The sequence below is a fragment of the Paramormyrops kingsleyae genome, chromosome 18 (genome assembly GCF_048594095.1).
Source record: "Paramormyrops kingsleyae isolate MSU_618 chromosome 18, PKINGS_0.4, whole genome shotgun sequence".
In the NCBI taxonomy this organism is placed as follows: domain Eukaryota; kingdom Metazoa; phylum Chordata; class Actinopteri; order Osteoglossiformes; family Mormyridae; genus Paramormyrops; species Paramormyrops kingsleyae.
The window spans coordinates 14,074,229-14,087,388 of NC_132814.1; the positions used below are offsets into that span (position 1 = coordinate 14,074,229).

The following is a 13,160-nucleotide window of genomic DNA, read 5'->3' on the forward strand; positions in this document are numbered from 1 at the left end:
GTAGCAGGGGTTCAAATCTGACGGAAAACAGCATTATGATACATGTGTTATTCACATCAGAAGCATGACTCTGAGGATTTGGGATTGCATTTTTCATGGGAAATGTTCAGTTTGCACTCCGTAGTACATAAATATACATGTGGTACTGCATCTGTTGCCACGCTGGTTGCTGAGATCGAGAGCTTAATGTAGGCAGAAAGACATTTTATTCACAGGGTTCCATACTTAAACCTGCAGCTGAAATTGCAAACTTTCTTCTAGCAGTTGCCAATCTCAGTCATACTATGGCAAAGGACAAATCCACAGAACCACAGAAAAAAAACTGGTGTTTGCCTGACATTGTTTTCCCATTTGCACTGCAGACTTGTGAACAACTGGACACGGCAAACATAGCCCTCGCTATTTTCTCACTGTCTGCAACGACCTATCGGAATGAAGAGCCACAAATAAGCAACAATCTCACTGCAGACAGCCCTGCCATTAGAATGGAAACTGGCTCCCAAAAACACGCCTGCAAAGGGTGAAATGTCACCCCAGCCCTCACTCGGTTCCAAAGGATGTCTCAGTCCCGTCAGAACAAAGGAGGAGCTGAAGATGTTGGCGTGGTGACAGCCAGATTTGAGCAGAAGTATTGTGGGAAACGAGAGTGAGAGATGTAGCTTTTAGTTCTGAGTGTGAGATATAGTATGTATATCACTGCTGTTAAGGACCCCCAATGGCCAGTCTCTGATGGTGTTAGAGGGTCAGACACAGACATGTGTGGAGGTGGCCATCAACATGGGACCATCACCCCACTGTCCAATGTGAAACCACATCTGATGAGCAAATATCCAAAAATTGGCCCATTTTTTTGTTGTTTTTGAGATGAGACAACCAGTGATGGTCAGGCTTCCTCATGATATGTTAACCGAAACTCAGTCCTCATGTAATCCAACAAAGAACGTATCCAACGTAAAAATTTCCAAAACCCATTAAGTCCACAGAAAATTTCTTGAAAATGTATCCCAGGAATGAGTTCACACAATGACTAATTCACATCAATTTTAATTCCGTAATTGTAATAAACCCCAAACTCAATATTAACAGTTTTCACTACAGTGATTAAACATGTCTGTTTTGTCTTTGATAATTTTTATTCCTATAGTGATCTGATCAGCTGTGCACAGAAGTGATTATTCCCCTTCCTGTATCTTGACCCCACAGAAGTGGTTAAAACACACGATTAAAGTGCTGAACCTTGTCATTTGTAATTGACCCATTGCAGACCTAGGCAATGCTCGACAGTCGACTTTGAGCTAAAGCACTTTTACACTGGCCAGAACTGCCCCATTCCTGCTACTTACGAATCTAATCATAGTTATTTACCTGTGACAAAGGGAAAGTGTACTGCAAGCCCTACCTTTTTTCAGATAAATGGAAGTGATTGCTATCATGACTATGTCCAAATGTTCTCCAGGCGCAAGTGTGTGTATGTCATTTCTGAGATGTATTAACAGTTCAGTATTACCTTTAAAGACACGGTCTAACTTACTCCACAAAATAGCCATCTGGAATCGTCCCCTCAGAAAGGCTCATTTAAGAGAACATAGCCCCAATTACGAGATTTAGCACTGTTTCTGGCTGGGAAAATTAGGTCTAAGCACCATTATTAGCTTCTTTTTTGAGGCTAGTCAGCTACTTTCCAGCTTGTCCTCCTCCAAGGTGGTGTCTGTGAGGAAGCCTGCGTTTCCACCCCAGCCTTAGGGTGTGACACTTCCTCGGAGAACCTTCACAAGCTCAAACTCGAGCACGCGGCCTTGACCAAGGCAGCACTGTCTATTTACGACTACTGCTAAGGGCTGACCGTTTAGGACTGATGCGTGGGAACGCCACCAGCCGCACAGTGCAGTGCAGCACAGTGCAGTGCAGCACAGTGCAGCTTTACATTACACAGTAGTGTGGTGGACGATGTGTACTCTCTGTCACGGCCTCACCTGTGTGTAAGCGCTCATTATACCACAACGCACAGGGAAGTTCACCCCAGCAGAGTAGGGATGGGGATGGTAATTTGTCACTTTTTACTTTAATAACAGAGATGACACTTGGAATCAGAGACAAAGGATAAGAGCGGACCAGTTACCTCATTACAGCTTGATAACCAGTAGCCCCAGTTGACTTGGTTTATTTTTGTTAGGCATTCTGACCATTTAAATCACTGGAAACCAAGATTCAATGAAATACAATTAATACATAAGATGAATAATTCTTTAGGATGTGTTTAAATACACAACCAATACCTCAATAGCAAATAAATAACCAACTATAATTGCCCATCTTAACACAATGTTTTGTTCCCAATGATTACAATGATCAATCTGTCCACTGTGATTAACAAGAACTGTCTAGCATTTGAAAAATGTGTTTTTTAATTAGGACTATTCTCATTTTAATTAAAGGATACTGTTGGTGTTTTCAAGTAGCAGGTATTTAATTAGGTTTACGGTGTCAAGGACAACTTTGCCAATGACCTTATTTATTTATTTATTTATTTTCCTTTCGCTGTCTAAAAATCATGATGTTAAATCCCGAATCAATGACAGGTCAGACTCAGACAATTGCCTTTTTTGGGGTGTAATCAAGAGCTCAAAGAATTGTAATGAGATTATTTTGTTGACTTTCTGCATCTTTTGAGTCAACAATCCTTTAATCGAAAATACCAAGAACAAACAAATGCTTCTAAAGGAAAATAGAGTGACGAGTCCCAGTGACCATATCTGACAGCTTACGGTCTTATCATGAGCTTGACTTGAGGAAAGCGAGAGTTGATTAAAATCAAACAAAACCCCGCAGTCCGTTTTCCTGCCCCCTGTTCGGACTAATTCCTGTCTGATAAAGTTTCCACATTGCAAAATTAGATATGACTGACACCACGGGAACATTTGCAGTCGCAGAGAATATAAAAGCAGTCGTGATGGCCTGACTTTGCGCAACTATAATTTGCTTGGAAACATTTACAGTCAAGTTGTCGCAAAAGACTGACATCCCTGCAGCTTTGACAGGAATGGTAAGCCTGAAGTGACACAATAACTATACACATATCCTTTTCCCCCCCCGCAAAATCTCACATTTCATTGTTTCGGAGTCCAGCTGATCCCACTTTCTGAATGCAGAGATTTGAGACAAATCTTCATTTTTCTCCTACCTTGCCTTCCTGACAGATATTTCAGCAAAAATGTCACGCCGACGTGTCACAGGAATGCGGGTGACCCAAGGATCACTTCCTCTTATCCGCGTAACACTCTAAAGAACTCATCTCCCCCTGGAGAGACGATAATTGCCCAAGCAAAATGGTGTTATTGCGACTAATTAGAACAGACTGTATTTTTAGAAGGCTGGTATTCAACAAGGAAGTCATCTGCTCTGGACAGATAATTCAATTATTTTATGTTAGTACATGTATCACCTACTTAACCTATTTGTTATGAAAAGTCAGAAGGTAACAAAAGGAAGCGGAAGAAGAAATGATTTAAAAATCAAATACTTACAAATGGGCTCCTTAGACAACGCAGAAAAGGCCGCCTCATTAACAACAGTTGTCTAAATATTGAGATTTGTTAGGAAGCAATAATTAGATTTTAGCGACAGATAAGTAAAAATACTGAACTACATGATAAATACGAGGTCCAGGAGGAGCTTATCAAAACAACCGTCGTATCTTAGGAGATCACAAGGGTTGGTTGGTTTGATAATGTTGGCCCAGTTTGGTCCAGCTCAGCTTGGTTCAGCGCCCCACCTTTGATCTCCTTTTCGTTGCGGAACCATCGGATTTCGGCAGCCGGCTTGCTCCCGGAGGTGATGCAGGTCAGCGTGACGTGGTCGCCCTCCTTGACGGGTTTCGTGAGTCCATCGATCTCAGGCATCTCTGGGACACCTGCGTGACAAAAGCGGGAGGGATGCGTGCAGCGACAGATCTCATCGATGATCATTTTACCACATGCTTAACGCTAATCTGTCAACACTGAACACTGAATTAACACAATTCATTTACACGTGTTAATGGAAAATAAACAGACGTAAAATACGCAACTTGAAGGAGATGAAATTGTACTTAGCTAGTTTAGCTAATCAAAGAAATAATATATCAGAATATATATTCAGGATGAATTTTGAATGCATTTATTTAATCAGCGTAATTAGGTGTATTGATTAGACATACAATTATCGCACATGCCTCATTTACATAAACATGCACTCGCACGTCAATCCGGTTTTATTATGTTTGGAAATGTGCCTCCAGCATCTGGCTACCGCTTCCACGTGTCTCTGTACTCCAGCAAACCCCTGTGAGAAGCTGACTTGACTCTCTCCGGCAGTAGTGCGGGTGCAGAACAAAAAGCACAGAGGCTGTCTGTGAAACCTGGCTGACATCCCTGCCTGACGGGAGCCCACTGCGAAGCGAGCAAAGGGGGGAGTCAAAGAGAGACAGCGCCCAATGGCAGTCAGGCTCTGCCACCGTTCCCTCCGTCCTGCGCTTCAGAAGTTACTTCCTGGTTGCCTTCTCTCCTTCTTGTTCTCTAGCAGTTACTTCCTTTGGGATATTTGCCACATCTTTCCAGCATTTGTTTCCTTTCTTTCATTCTCCCGACACTCATTTTTCGACTGTGGCTCTCAGAATCTTCCCTTACGTGCAGTTACTTCCTGTTCAAAATTTTCCATTTCCCTTACGTGCAATTATTTCCAGTTTGAAACTTTCCATCGACCTCACGTGCAGTTACTTCCTGTTTAAAATTTTCCATCTCCCTTACGTGCAGTTAGTTCCTGTTTGAAACTTTCCATTGCCCTTATCTGCAGTTACTTCTTGTTCGAAATTTTCCATCTCCCTTATGCGCAGTTACTTCCTGTCTGATGTTTTCTGTTTCTTTTTCCTGCAGTTACTTCCTGTCTTATGGGAATAGGCGTCTTCCCAGCAACGCTTTAGGAAGTTCAGCACTGAAAATGTCATTCGTTTTGAGAACAAACAGAAGCCTTAGAAATGACATTGCTTACATTTACATTTATTTGTTTAGCAGTGACTTTTGCTCAAAGCGATGTAGATGGCATCTTCATCTACTTCACATAAACCATCTGGTACTACTCTATGAAGCTACAGTAAACCTATACAATGGGTCGTCAAGAACTCTTGTCTTACTCTTTATTGAAAATTGACTTATTTTACTTGAAGATTCTTTGTGTGAATAAGTAATCCGTTTTAGTTTGCTTGTGGCATAGTAAATGAAAACAGCTATATGCATGTTTACACCTGCAACAACAATGAAAACAAGAATGAGAATTTAAGAAGTTTTAGAGCCACACTTGAGGAAATCGCATTACGCGTCTGCTTTATTTTTCCGAATCGGCAGGGGACTTGTCTAAGTGTTTTAACGAAAAAAGGAATCACTTATAAAAGCACACAGACAACAGAAAAACTATTATTATTGTTGTTAAATAAACAGGTTGCAGGGAAAGCTGCCCCCCTAGCAGGTGTCTGTACCGCTGACTTTTTAAACCTTTCAAACAGATGCCGCACTCAGCTTGCTTTAATACCCGCCACTAAGGTTAATAAACACAGCCCCCCCACGTGTGACTGGAGCTCGGGGTATAAAAAGATTCCCATTGTTTTGAAAGTTAATAAATGTTCTCTCAGATAAAATGCGATGACGCCTCCTGACAATGAAAGAGGCACTGCGGTTAACATAAAAAGGTCGGTTTCCTTCGAATTAAAAGAATCAGAAGACGTTTCGATTTTCGGGTCCGCTTGCGTTTTATCTGTGATGGTTCTGAGTGGAATATTTAAAAAACATTTTTATGGAACCAAATTGGTTCCGGCTGAAGTCAATGCGGTACACTATGTTACCGCCTTGTAGAGGTGTCATTTAGGAACCAAGATTTGAGAACAGAGGCTGGCTAAATTGATTCCTTCATTTTAAATGCCAAACAGGGTGACAGACAATGAATTGCGGTTAACCTTGGAACTAAGGGCTACAACACACATATGTGAAGTCCTCTAGCTACTAGGTGGAGAACTGTGAAGGAGCGATGACAGGTGTTAAAGCTTATGCTGCATGCCATTTACCTCGGAGGTTGGAAGTCGGAGCTGGGAATGACGTCACACCTGAGTTAACCATGTGCCAGTACAACAAGTCAGAAAGGCATTTAGCGATACCGGGGATCTTTTTCAGAAAGCAACATTTCTTGCTGAGCCAGACAACTTGTTGGATTTAAGGTGCCCCAGTTTAAATGGGCTTTATCTTCGTTCACTTACATTTAGCCCAGGTGACCTTAAATACGATAAGTTATCCGGCTAAGCAACAAATCCTGCTTTCTGAATCAGGCCCAGTTCTAGTCTGGTTAAACGTTAGCTATTTGATAGCTGATAACATCACATTATGTGGTATCTGTTGGACGGTACTGTGCGTACGACCGATTTAATGAGCCACAAATAAGCCAAAATGCTAATAAACAGTATAAAACTATGGCTTTTTTCTGTTGATAAAGGGCGCAGCCATCTTGAATTCTGAGGTCGGGGTTGTATAGATTCTTCTGACTTTCCAAGCAGGAATTCCGACTTCAGGGGGCATACCAGTTGAAATGTCTGACTAGGAACTCAGAATTTCAGAGTTTCCAAGTTCAAATGGAATGTAGCATTACTGCTTTGTGCTTCTGCGCTGTTCCAAGTGCCCTCTTAGGAGAATGCCTTCAAGATTAATTAGCATGCTGGCTTGATATATTGTTTTACTGAAACAATTCAGGTTAGCTTCTCTGCTTCGGGGGAACAACAGCAGGGTGTCAGCCGGCAAACTTTTGATAGCAATGGAGTCTGACATGTACTAATTTTAAAACATTTTACTGAGAGCTAGTAGGCTATTTTGGTGCCATGAACTCCACTGGGGGTCTGTCTGAGGGTGAAAGGTCACCATCCCAATGACACAAAGACAAATACGGAATAGTTTATGCAGTAACGCTTTACATTAACTGCACCTTCATAATGCTTTTATATTGCATTCATAAAACGTTCAGTACACCTTCATAATGTATTCATAAAACATCGTGTATGTATACCTCAACATCCTAACATCCCTTAAAGGATGTAATATACATTATCAACAAACATTATATAATAATAACAAATATTATAATTGTATAATCATGTAATGTTTGCTATTAATGTATATTAAAGCTGTTAAGGGATTTTAGGATGTTACGGTGTACTTGCATGCTGCTTATGAATGTTCTATGAATGCATTATGAAGGTGCACTTAATTAATGTAAAGCATTACCGTTTATGCTAGAAAAAGTAAACTATATTAGATATGGGCCCTCCTTTAATCTATATACTGCAAGATGCTTCAACCACATTGTAGCAAAACTTTTATATTTGTGTGATTATCTGCATGAAATGTTAGACATTTTTGCAAGAACTGAATTCAGAAACCAAAAGAGTTTATGTTGCTATGGCTAAACGCACAAAATGTTGGATTTTCCTGTTTATATATTTCTATTCTGTATTATTCAGGAATAAATTTGGATATTTTTCTGTCAACAAGGTATCGATTTTGGATTTCAACCTGCCACATCATTACCATGCATTGCTCCTAAATTAGTTCTGTTTTTCCAGTTTAGATTTGTTCCGCACAAATGAGCTGGAACCTCGGAATTTGGCAGATGAAGTGGAAGTACCTTTTTTGTGACTGAGTCTCCTGGCCCGTTTGCAAATCTGTCCTAATGTCAGCTGAATATTAGCAATTATGAATTACGCATTAGCGAATTTTCTCTCCAACTGTTAGCTGACACTAATTACTTTTGGGAAGGGGACCTTAAGTGGCCTTGCCATTTTGTTATCAATTTATCGATTTCTGCTCATATTGCTGAACATTGCGAAACACAGTTATTGCACCATGGGTTTTTAATCATTTCTCATGCAAGTTGTCTTATACAGTGTGCTAATGGACTTAATGGAGTATGTCAAATCATGCTAACCAGGCAAGGTAATTGGACACCTAATTAATTTAGCGACAGGAAATGGAGTAACAGTATGCGCTGTCATTCCTATAGAAACAAACAAAGTTTTTAAAAAATAAAAAAATAAAAAAAATTCTGGCAGTTTCTCAGCATGCAGGGTGATGCTCGCTTCACGCGGGAGAGAAAGCACGCTGTCTGATTTGTCAGATAATTGCACCTTCAGGAACCATTTTAAGCAGCACCTGGTGATGGATAGGAGACTGAAAGACTCCTGTTAATTAAATCCCAACCAGAAGTAAAGAAAAAAAAAAAAAAGTACCTCCCCCACTTTTCACGGGACTGGGACACCTTCCCCTGGAGAAAAAGTCAAGTTTTTGGATAGTTTGGATAGCTGTTAAAAGTCTACCCCTTTGTTTATGCCTGTGACTTCCAAAGGTACAGTGGAAATAATTCACGTCAACTTAGGCCTCAAATACACAATGCAAAGCCAACGCTGGCTTCAGACAATCAGAAGTAGTACAGTAGTACAACATAGGACATTTCTCACCCTTGTGAATCCGTCCTTCTTGGAAGCAATCAAAGACAGAGGCAGGAAACTATAAATATTCACTACTCCTTTTTTTAAGCAGCACGTGTCACATTTCTGCAACTGTTGTGGGTAAAATTAGTGACAATAAACGTCTCCATCTGCATCCTTCTGCGACTGCCCGTCACTGACTTAGGGAAGTGACACGTCATGCTTTCAGCAAACACTGGGTGTGAAACTGGCATTCCTTCACTTCCTCAAGCCCACCTGCCTACTTCCCACTTTAAAAAAAGTAACCATGACGGTTTGCACTTTAAACTTTGATTCTGTAAAATTATATATTTTTTCCTTCTACCTCTCTTCTTTTGGCCTCCAGGGGGCTCTGCAGAGCACTCACCCAGAACGGTGAGGTACGCCTTGGCCGTCTTGATGGGCATGGTGAACAGAGAGCAGGTGTACAGGCCCTCGTCCTGCAGCGTCACTTCGCTGATGCTGATGGTGAGCTCTTGCCATGACGCACGCACCAACTCGATCCTATTGTCCCTTAGCGCTGTTAGGAAGAAAGGGAGGGGGGGGGGGGGTGGATGGACATCACAAATGAGCGTTAGTTAATGTCAGGCTCCATGTCTTTTCCAAGGTCTGTCATGGAGGATTAAAAAAAATGCCCACACTTCCACGGAAGACACAATTTCTTCACCCTGCATTAAACGCATGCCTGAAGAAGGTTGACTGTTAATGCGCTCAGTCTGCAAGCAGTCGGCGGGAAAAAAGCGACAAGGGGTGGGGGGGGGGGGGGGGTGAAGGATTTGACTTTTTGAAAGTCCTCTCCCAACAGGAATGTGCGGGAAGCCCGAAAATCAATTACGAAGCGGCAGGCCTAACGAGCGCTTTAATGAGAAAGCATCAGAAATCTCAAAAAATATGGATCTGGCGAAATTGTGGCTTTTATGTCGTAACAGATTTAGGCCCTTGGTATTTGAATCAATTACGCTGAAGGTGTGCTCGGAGAGAGGGGAATATAGATCAACATCACAGCCTTTTTTAAAACTTTCTTTAAAATCTGCGCTTAAATTGGCATAAATTTAGACACTGAACTGAAAAGAACCCAGTTAAGCTTGAAAGTCAAGAAGAGGCGGATATTAGTGCCTCGCTCACAGAAAATAACGGCCGTATTACTCTAGATTTTTATGCTTGACCTTGAAACATTCAGTTAAATGCATTGCTACTCCTCCTGTAAAACCATTAACTCCCGGAAAGCATAGCTCTCAGTGTGGCAGTTATCATCTCAAGATTTTAGCGATTGTGATGCTCGGAAAGCAATGTTCTCTTTACTGACCTCAACTGAGGTCCATGTTTTCCTTCTTTTCTTGAAGTGATGGTATTGGGGTGAGGGGTGGGGGAGCATTTAAATTTTACATTTATTCATTAAGCAGGAATCGATAAAAGATGGGCCTTGACCATCAATCTCCTGCTTCCCCACTGATCTCGACACGATTAAAGCCTGATTAAATGATGATCAATATGGCCAGGAAAGGCTTTCCGTGAGGGCATCGTCCCACCCATCTGCTGCAAACGGACATTGAGATGGGGGGGGGGATGTCTTGGTTTCCCTTACCGGCCACCTCCAATGTGCCGAACACAAGACACCCCAGCTGAGATGGTCCTGAAAGCCTCCAGGTGCTGTGCTGCCAAAGGGCCATTCGCCAGTCCACCCCAGAGAGACGCTTGTAGGACGTAATTCAACATTTCAAGCTTCATTATGCAGAGCAGAACAAGTCTCTATAATAATGGAAGCAGGTTTACATTTAAGCTTTTCGGAAATCACCTCCTGCTGTGAATGAGCAGTGGAGAAGTACCACTTTCCAAGTGGAAGGCCTACCAAGTGGAAGGCCTGCCGTGTCGGAACACGCACACAGACCCACACACTAGTACTCCACACACACTAAAGCACGACCCACACAGCCTACACACTAACTGCCCTTAAACACTGATGCACATCCACACATGCAAGGCATTTAAGTCTAGCGCTGCCCATCGACACACCCAAACCTCCGAACTCTGAACACCATCTTCCACAATACACACGCACACACATGCAAACACATACATACAAACACACACATGTATTAATATCTTTTGTGGGGACCATCCATTCATTTCTATGGAAAAAAAACCCTAATCCAACAATGACAACCCTAACGCCTACTCAGCCCTAACCTTAGTTTTTTGATTGCTATATAATTGAGTTTCCTCTTTTGGGAGCACTGATGTTGGTCTGCACAACATCAAAATAACAGGTTTTTATGACACTGTAATATATGCCACTACAAAGTAATATATTCATGCCCAAACATACACACACACACACACACACACACACACAAAGTGTGCATGCAGCAGATACTAACTGGGGGTCAGAGTCTTTTGCAGACGGCTGGGAATTGACTTTGAATAAGAGATGACTCCCTCACCCCAATCCTTCAGATCGATTTCAATTGTTTAAATCAGCAACCCCTTGGGGTCTTAGAAAGCAATTTAGCCAAATGCCAATCAGATTTGTCAGCTTAGTAAAGATCTACCAAACAGTGTCGGGCTTTTGCCCGCGGCCTGCGATAACCGGGAGGCAAAAACAAGGAAACACACTGATCCATAGGGCGTACTCTGCAGAGGAGCGTAACACGCTAGCCCCCCGGAGGAATTTCCCCCGTGCTTCTGTCACTAAGATCAGCGGTAAAATACACAAAACGACTAATTCCACAGCACCCTTTATTAAAAAGAGGGAATCTTTCTGAAATCCATGCTGATACAGGTTGGGCACCAATACCAAGCTGGGCTGGGTTAAGGTTCTAGTTTGTAGATAAACGGTAGGAGGTAATTATTAATAATCACGATGCATACATGTGACAGAGTGCATGTGCTAATACATATAATCATACTTTTAATCAATGGCATAAGAGAGAGTTGGATATTGCAAAGATCTTTTTTTTTTTTTGGGGGGGGGGGGGGGGATAAATCTAAATTAAAAACTAGGGGGGTACAAGTCCTCCCCCCCCACCTGGTTCCCATGCCCCTGCATTTAATATAAAGAGGTGTCCTTTTCCACGACTGTAGTGGTAAATTTTTCACTTTTTCACCAATCTCCTTTCAGCTAAATTAAAAAAAAAACACGGATAAATTTTTAAAAACTGCACAAAATTTGTTTTTGTACGTGAAAAAAAGACATAAAAAGGGTTTGGAAAGAAGACTCCAATGCACAGGGTGAGGACAATGGGGAGGCATTTTATCTTCATTTCATTTATCGATTTAGGGTAAGTATGCTTGTTCCCCTGTCAGCTATCGGAACTCTGTGTTACACAGTTGTTATACCCAACAGTATTGACCCAATTTCATGCAATTGTGAAGGACATGATTATGTTTTACAGATTTTACTCGGTCACTTTGGCCAAACTCTCAAATGAAAATGGTACTTCTCATAACTACAAATGTAAACCTGCACACCCTTAAGTCAGTGCCTCACAACAGAACGTCATTTCTCATTGTTTTCATTCATTCACAAATGATTCAGTCTTGGTTCTTATAGGATTATGTATATTCACTTTGAATTAGTCCAAAAACATGATGTATTAGGCATGTTGCCAAAATGAAGTATATGCTCTTCATTTCTTTACTTATATGCCGCAAAACATTTAAACACATGTGCATGGTGTAAATCATCACATGCAAATATGTTAATGCAGTTGTCAGAAAGGTTCCTTCAGTGGTGAAATATGAGGGAAATAGTTCCAAAATAGAGGGTTTATTGGATGAAAAAATTAGAAACTGCCTGTCACCAGCCACACAGCCATGTTTCTTAACTCACTGCAGCGGATGCTGCCTGTGATGACATCCCAGCCACACAGCCATGTTTCTTAACTCACTGCAGCGGATGCTGCCTGTGATGACATCCCAGCCACACAGCCATGTTTCTTAACTCACTGCAGCGGATGCTGCCTGTGATGACATCCAAGCCACACAGTCATGTTTCTTAACTCACTGCAGCGGATGCTGCCTGTGATGACATCCCAGCCACACAGCCATGTTTCTTAACTCACTGCAGCGGATGCTGCCTGTGATGACATCCAAGCCACACAGTCATGTTTCTTAACTCACTGCAGCGGATGCTGCCTGTGATGACATCCCAGCCACACAGCCATGTTTCTTAACTCACTGCAGCGGATGCTGCCTGTGATGACATCCCAGCCACACAGCCATGTTTCTTAACTCACTGCAGCGGATGCTGCCTGTGATGATATCCCAGCCACACAGCCATGTTTCTTAACTCACTGCAGCGGATGCTGCCTGTGATGACATCCCAGCCACACAGTCATATTTCTTAACTCACTGCAGCGGATGCTGCCTGTGATGACATCCCAGCCACACAGCCATGTTTCTTAACTCACTGCAGCGGATGCTGCCTGTGATGACATCCCAGCCACACAGTCATATTTCTTAACTCACTGCAGCGGATGCTGCCTGTGATGACATCCCAGCCACACAGTCATGTTTCTTAACTCACTGCAGCGGATGCTGCCTGTGATGACAATCTCAGCTGGCTATCGAGAAACGATAATGAAGTAATTAAGTAACAACTGATCAATTTTAATTCTTAAAATACTTC

At 42.0% G+C, this 13,160-nt stretch overlaps 1 protein-coding gene across 5 annotated transcripts in view; it reads right to left on the bottom strand.

The window, feature by feature from the left end:
• cadm2a (cell adhesion molecule 2a) overlaps window positions 1-13,160 on the bottom strand; it is a 312,847-nt gene that overhangs the window by 29,665 nt on the left and 270,022 nt on the right. For 3 of the 5 annotated variants that reach the window (XM_072701872.1, XM_023805316.2, XM_023805321.2), the window contains 3 exons: window positions 8,901-9,053; window positions 8,525-8,542; window positions 3,773-3,910 (listed from right to left, as the gene is read on the bottom strand). In XM_072701872.1, coding sequence (XP_072557973.1) covers window positions 3,773-3,910; window positions 8,525-8,542; window positions 8,901-9,053 — 309 coding nt within the window. The remainder of the gene's footprint in view (window positions 1-3,772; window positions 3,911-8,524; window positions 8,543-8,900; window positions 9,054-13,160) is intronic. The other 2 variants (XM_023805318.2, XM_023805323.2) reach the window with 1 other exon arrangement.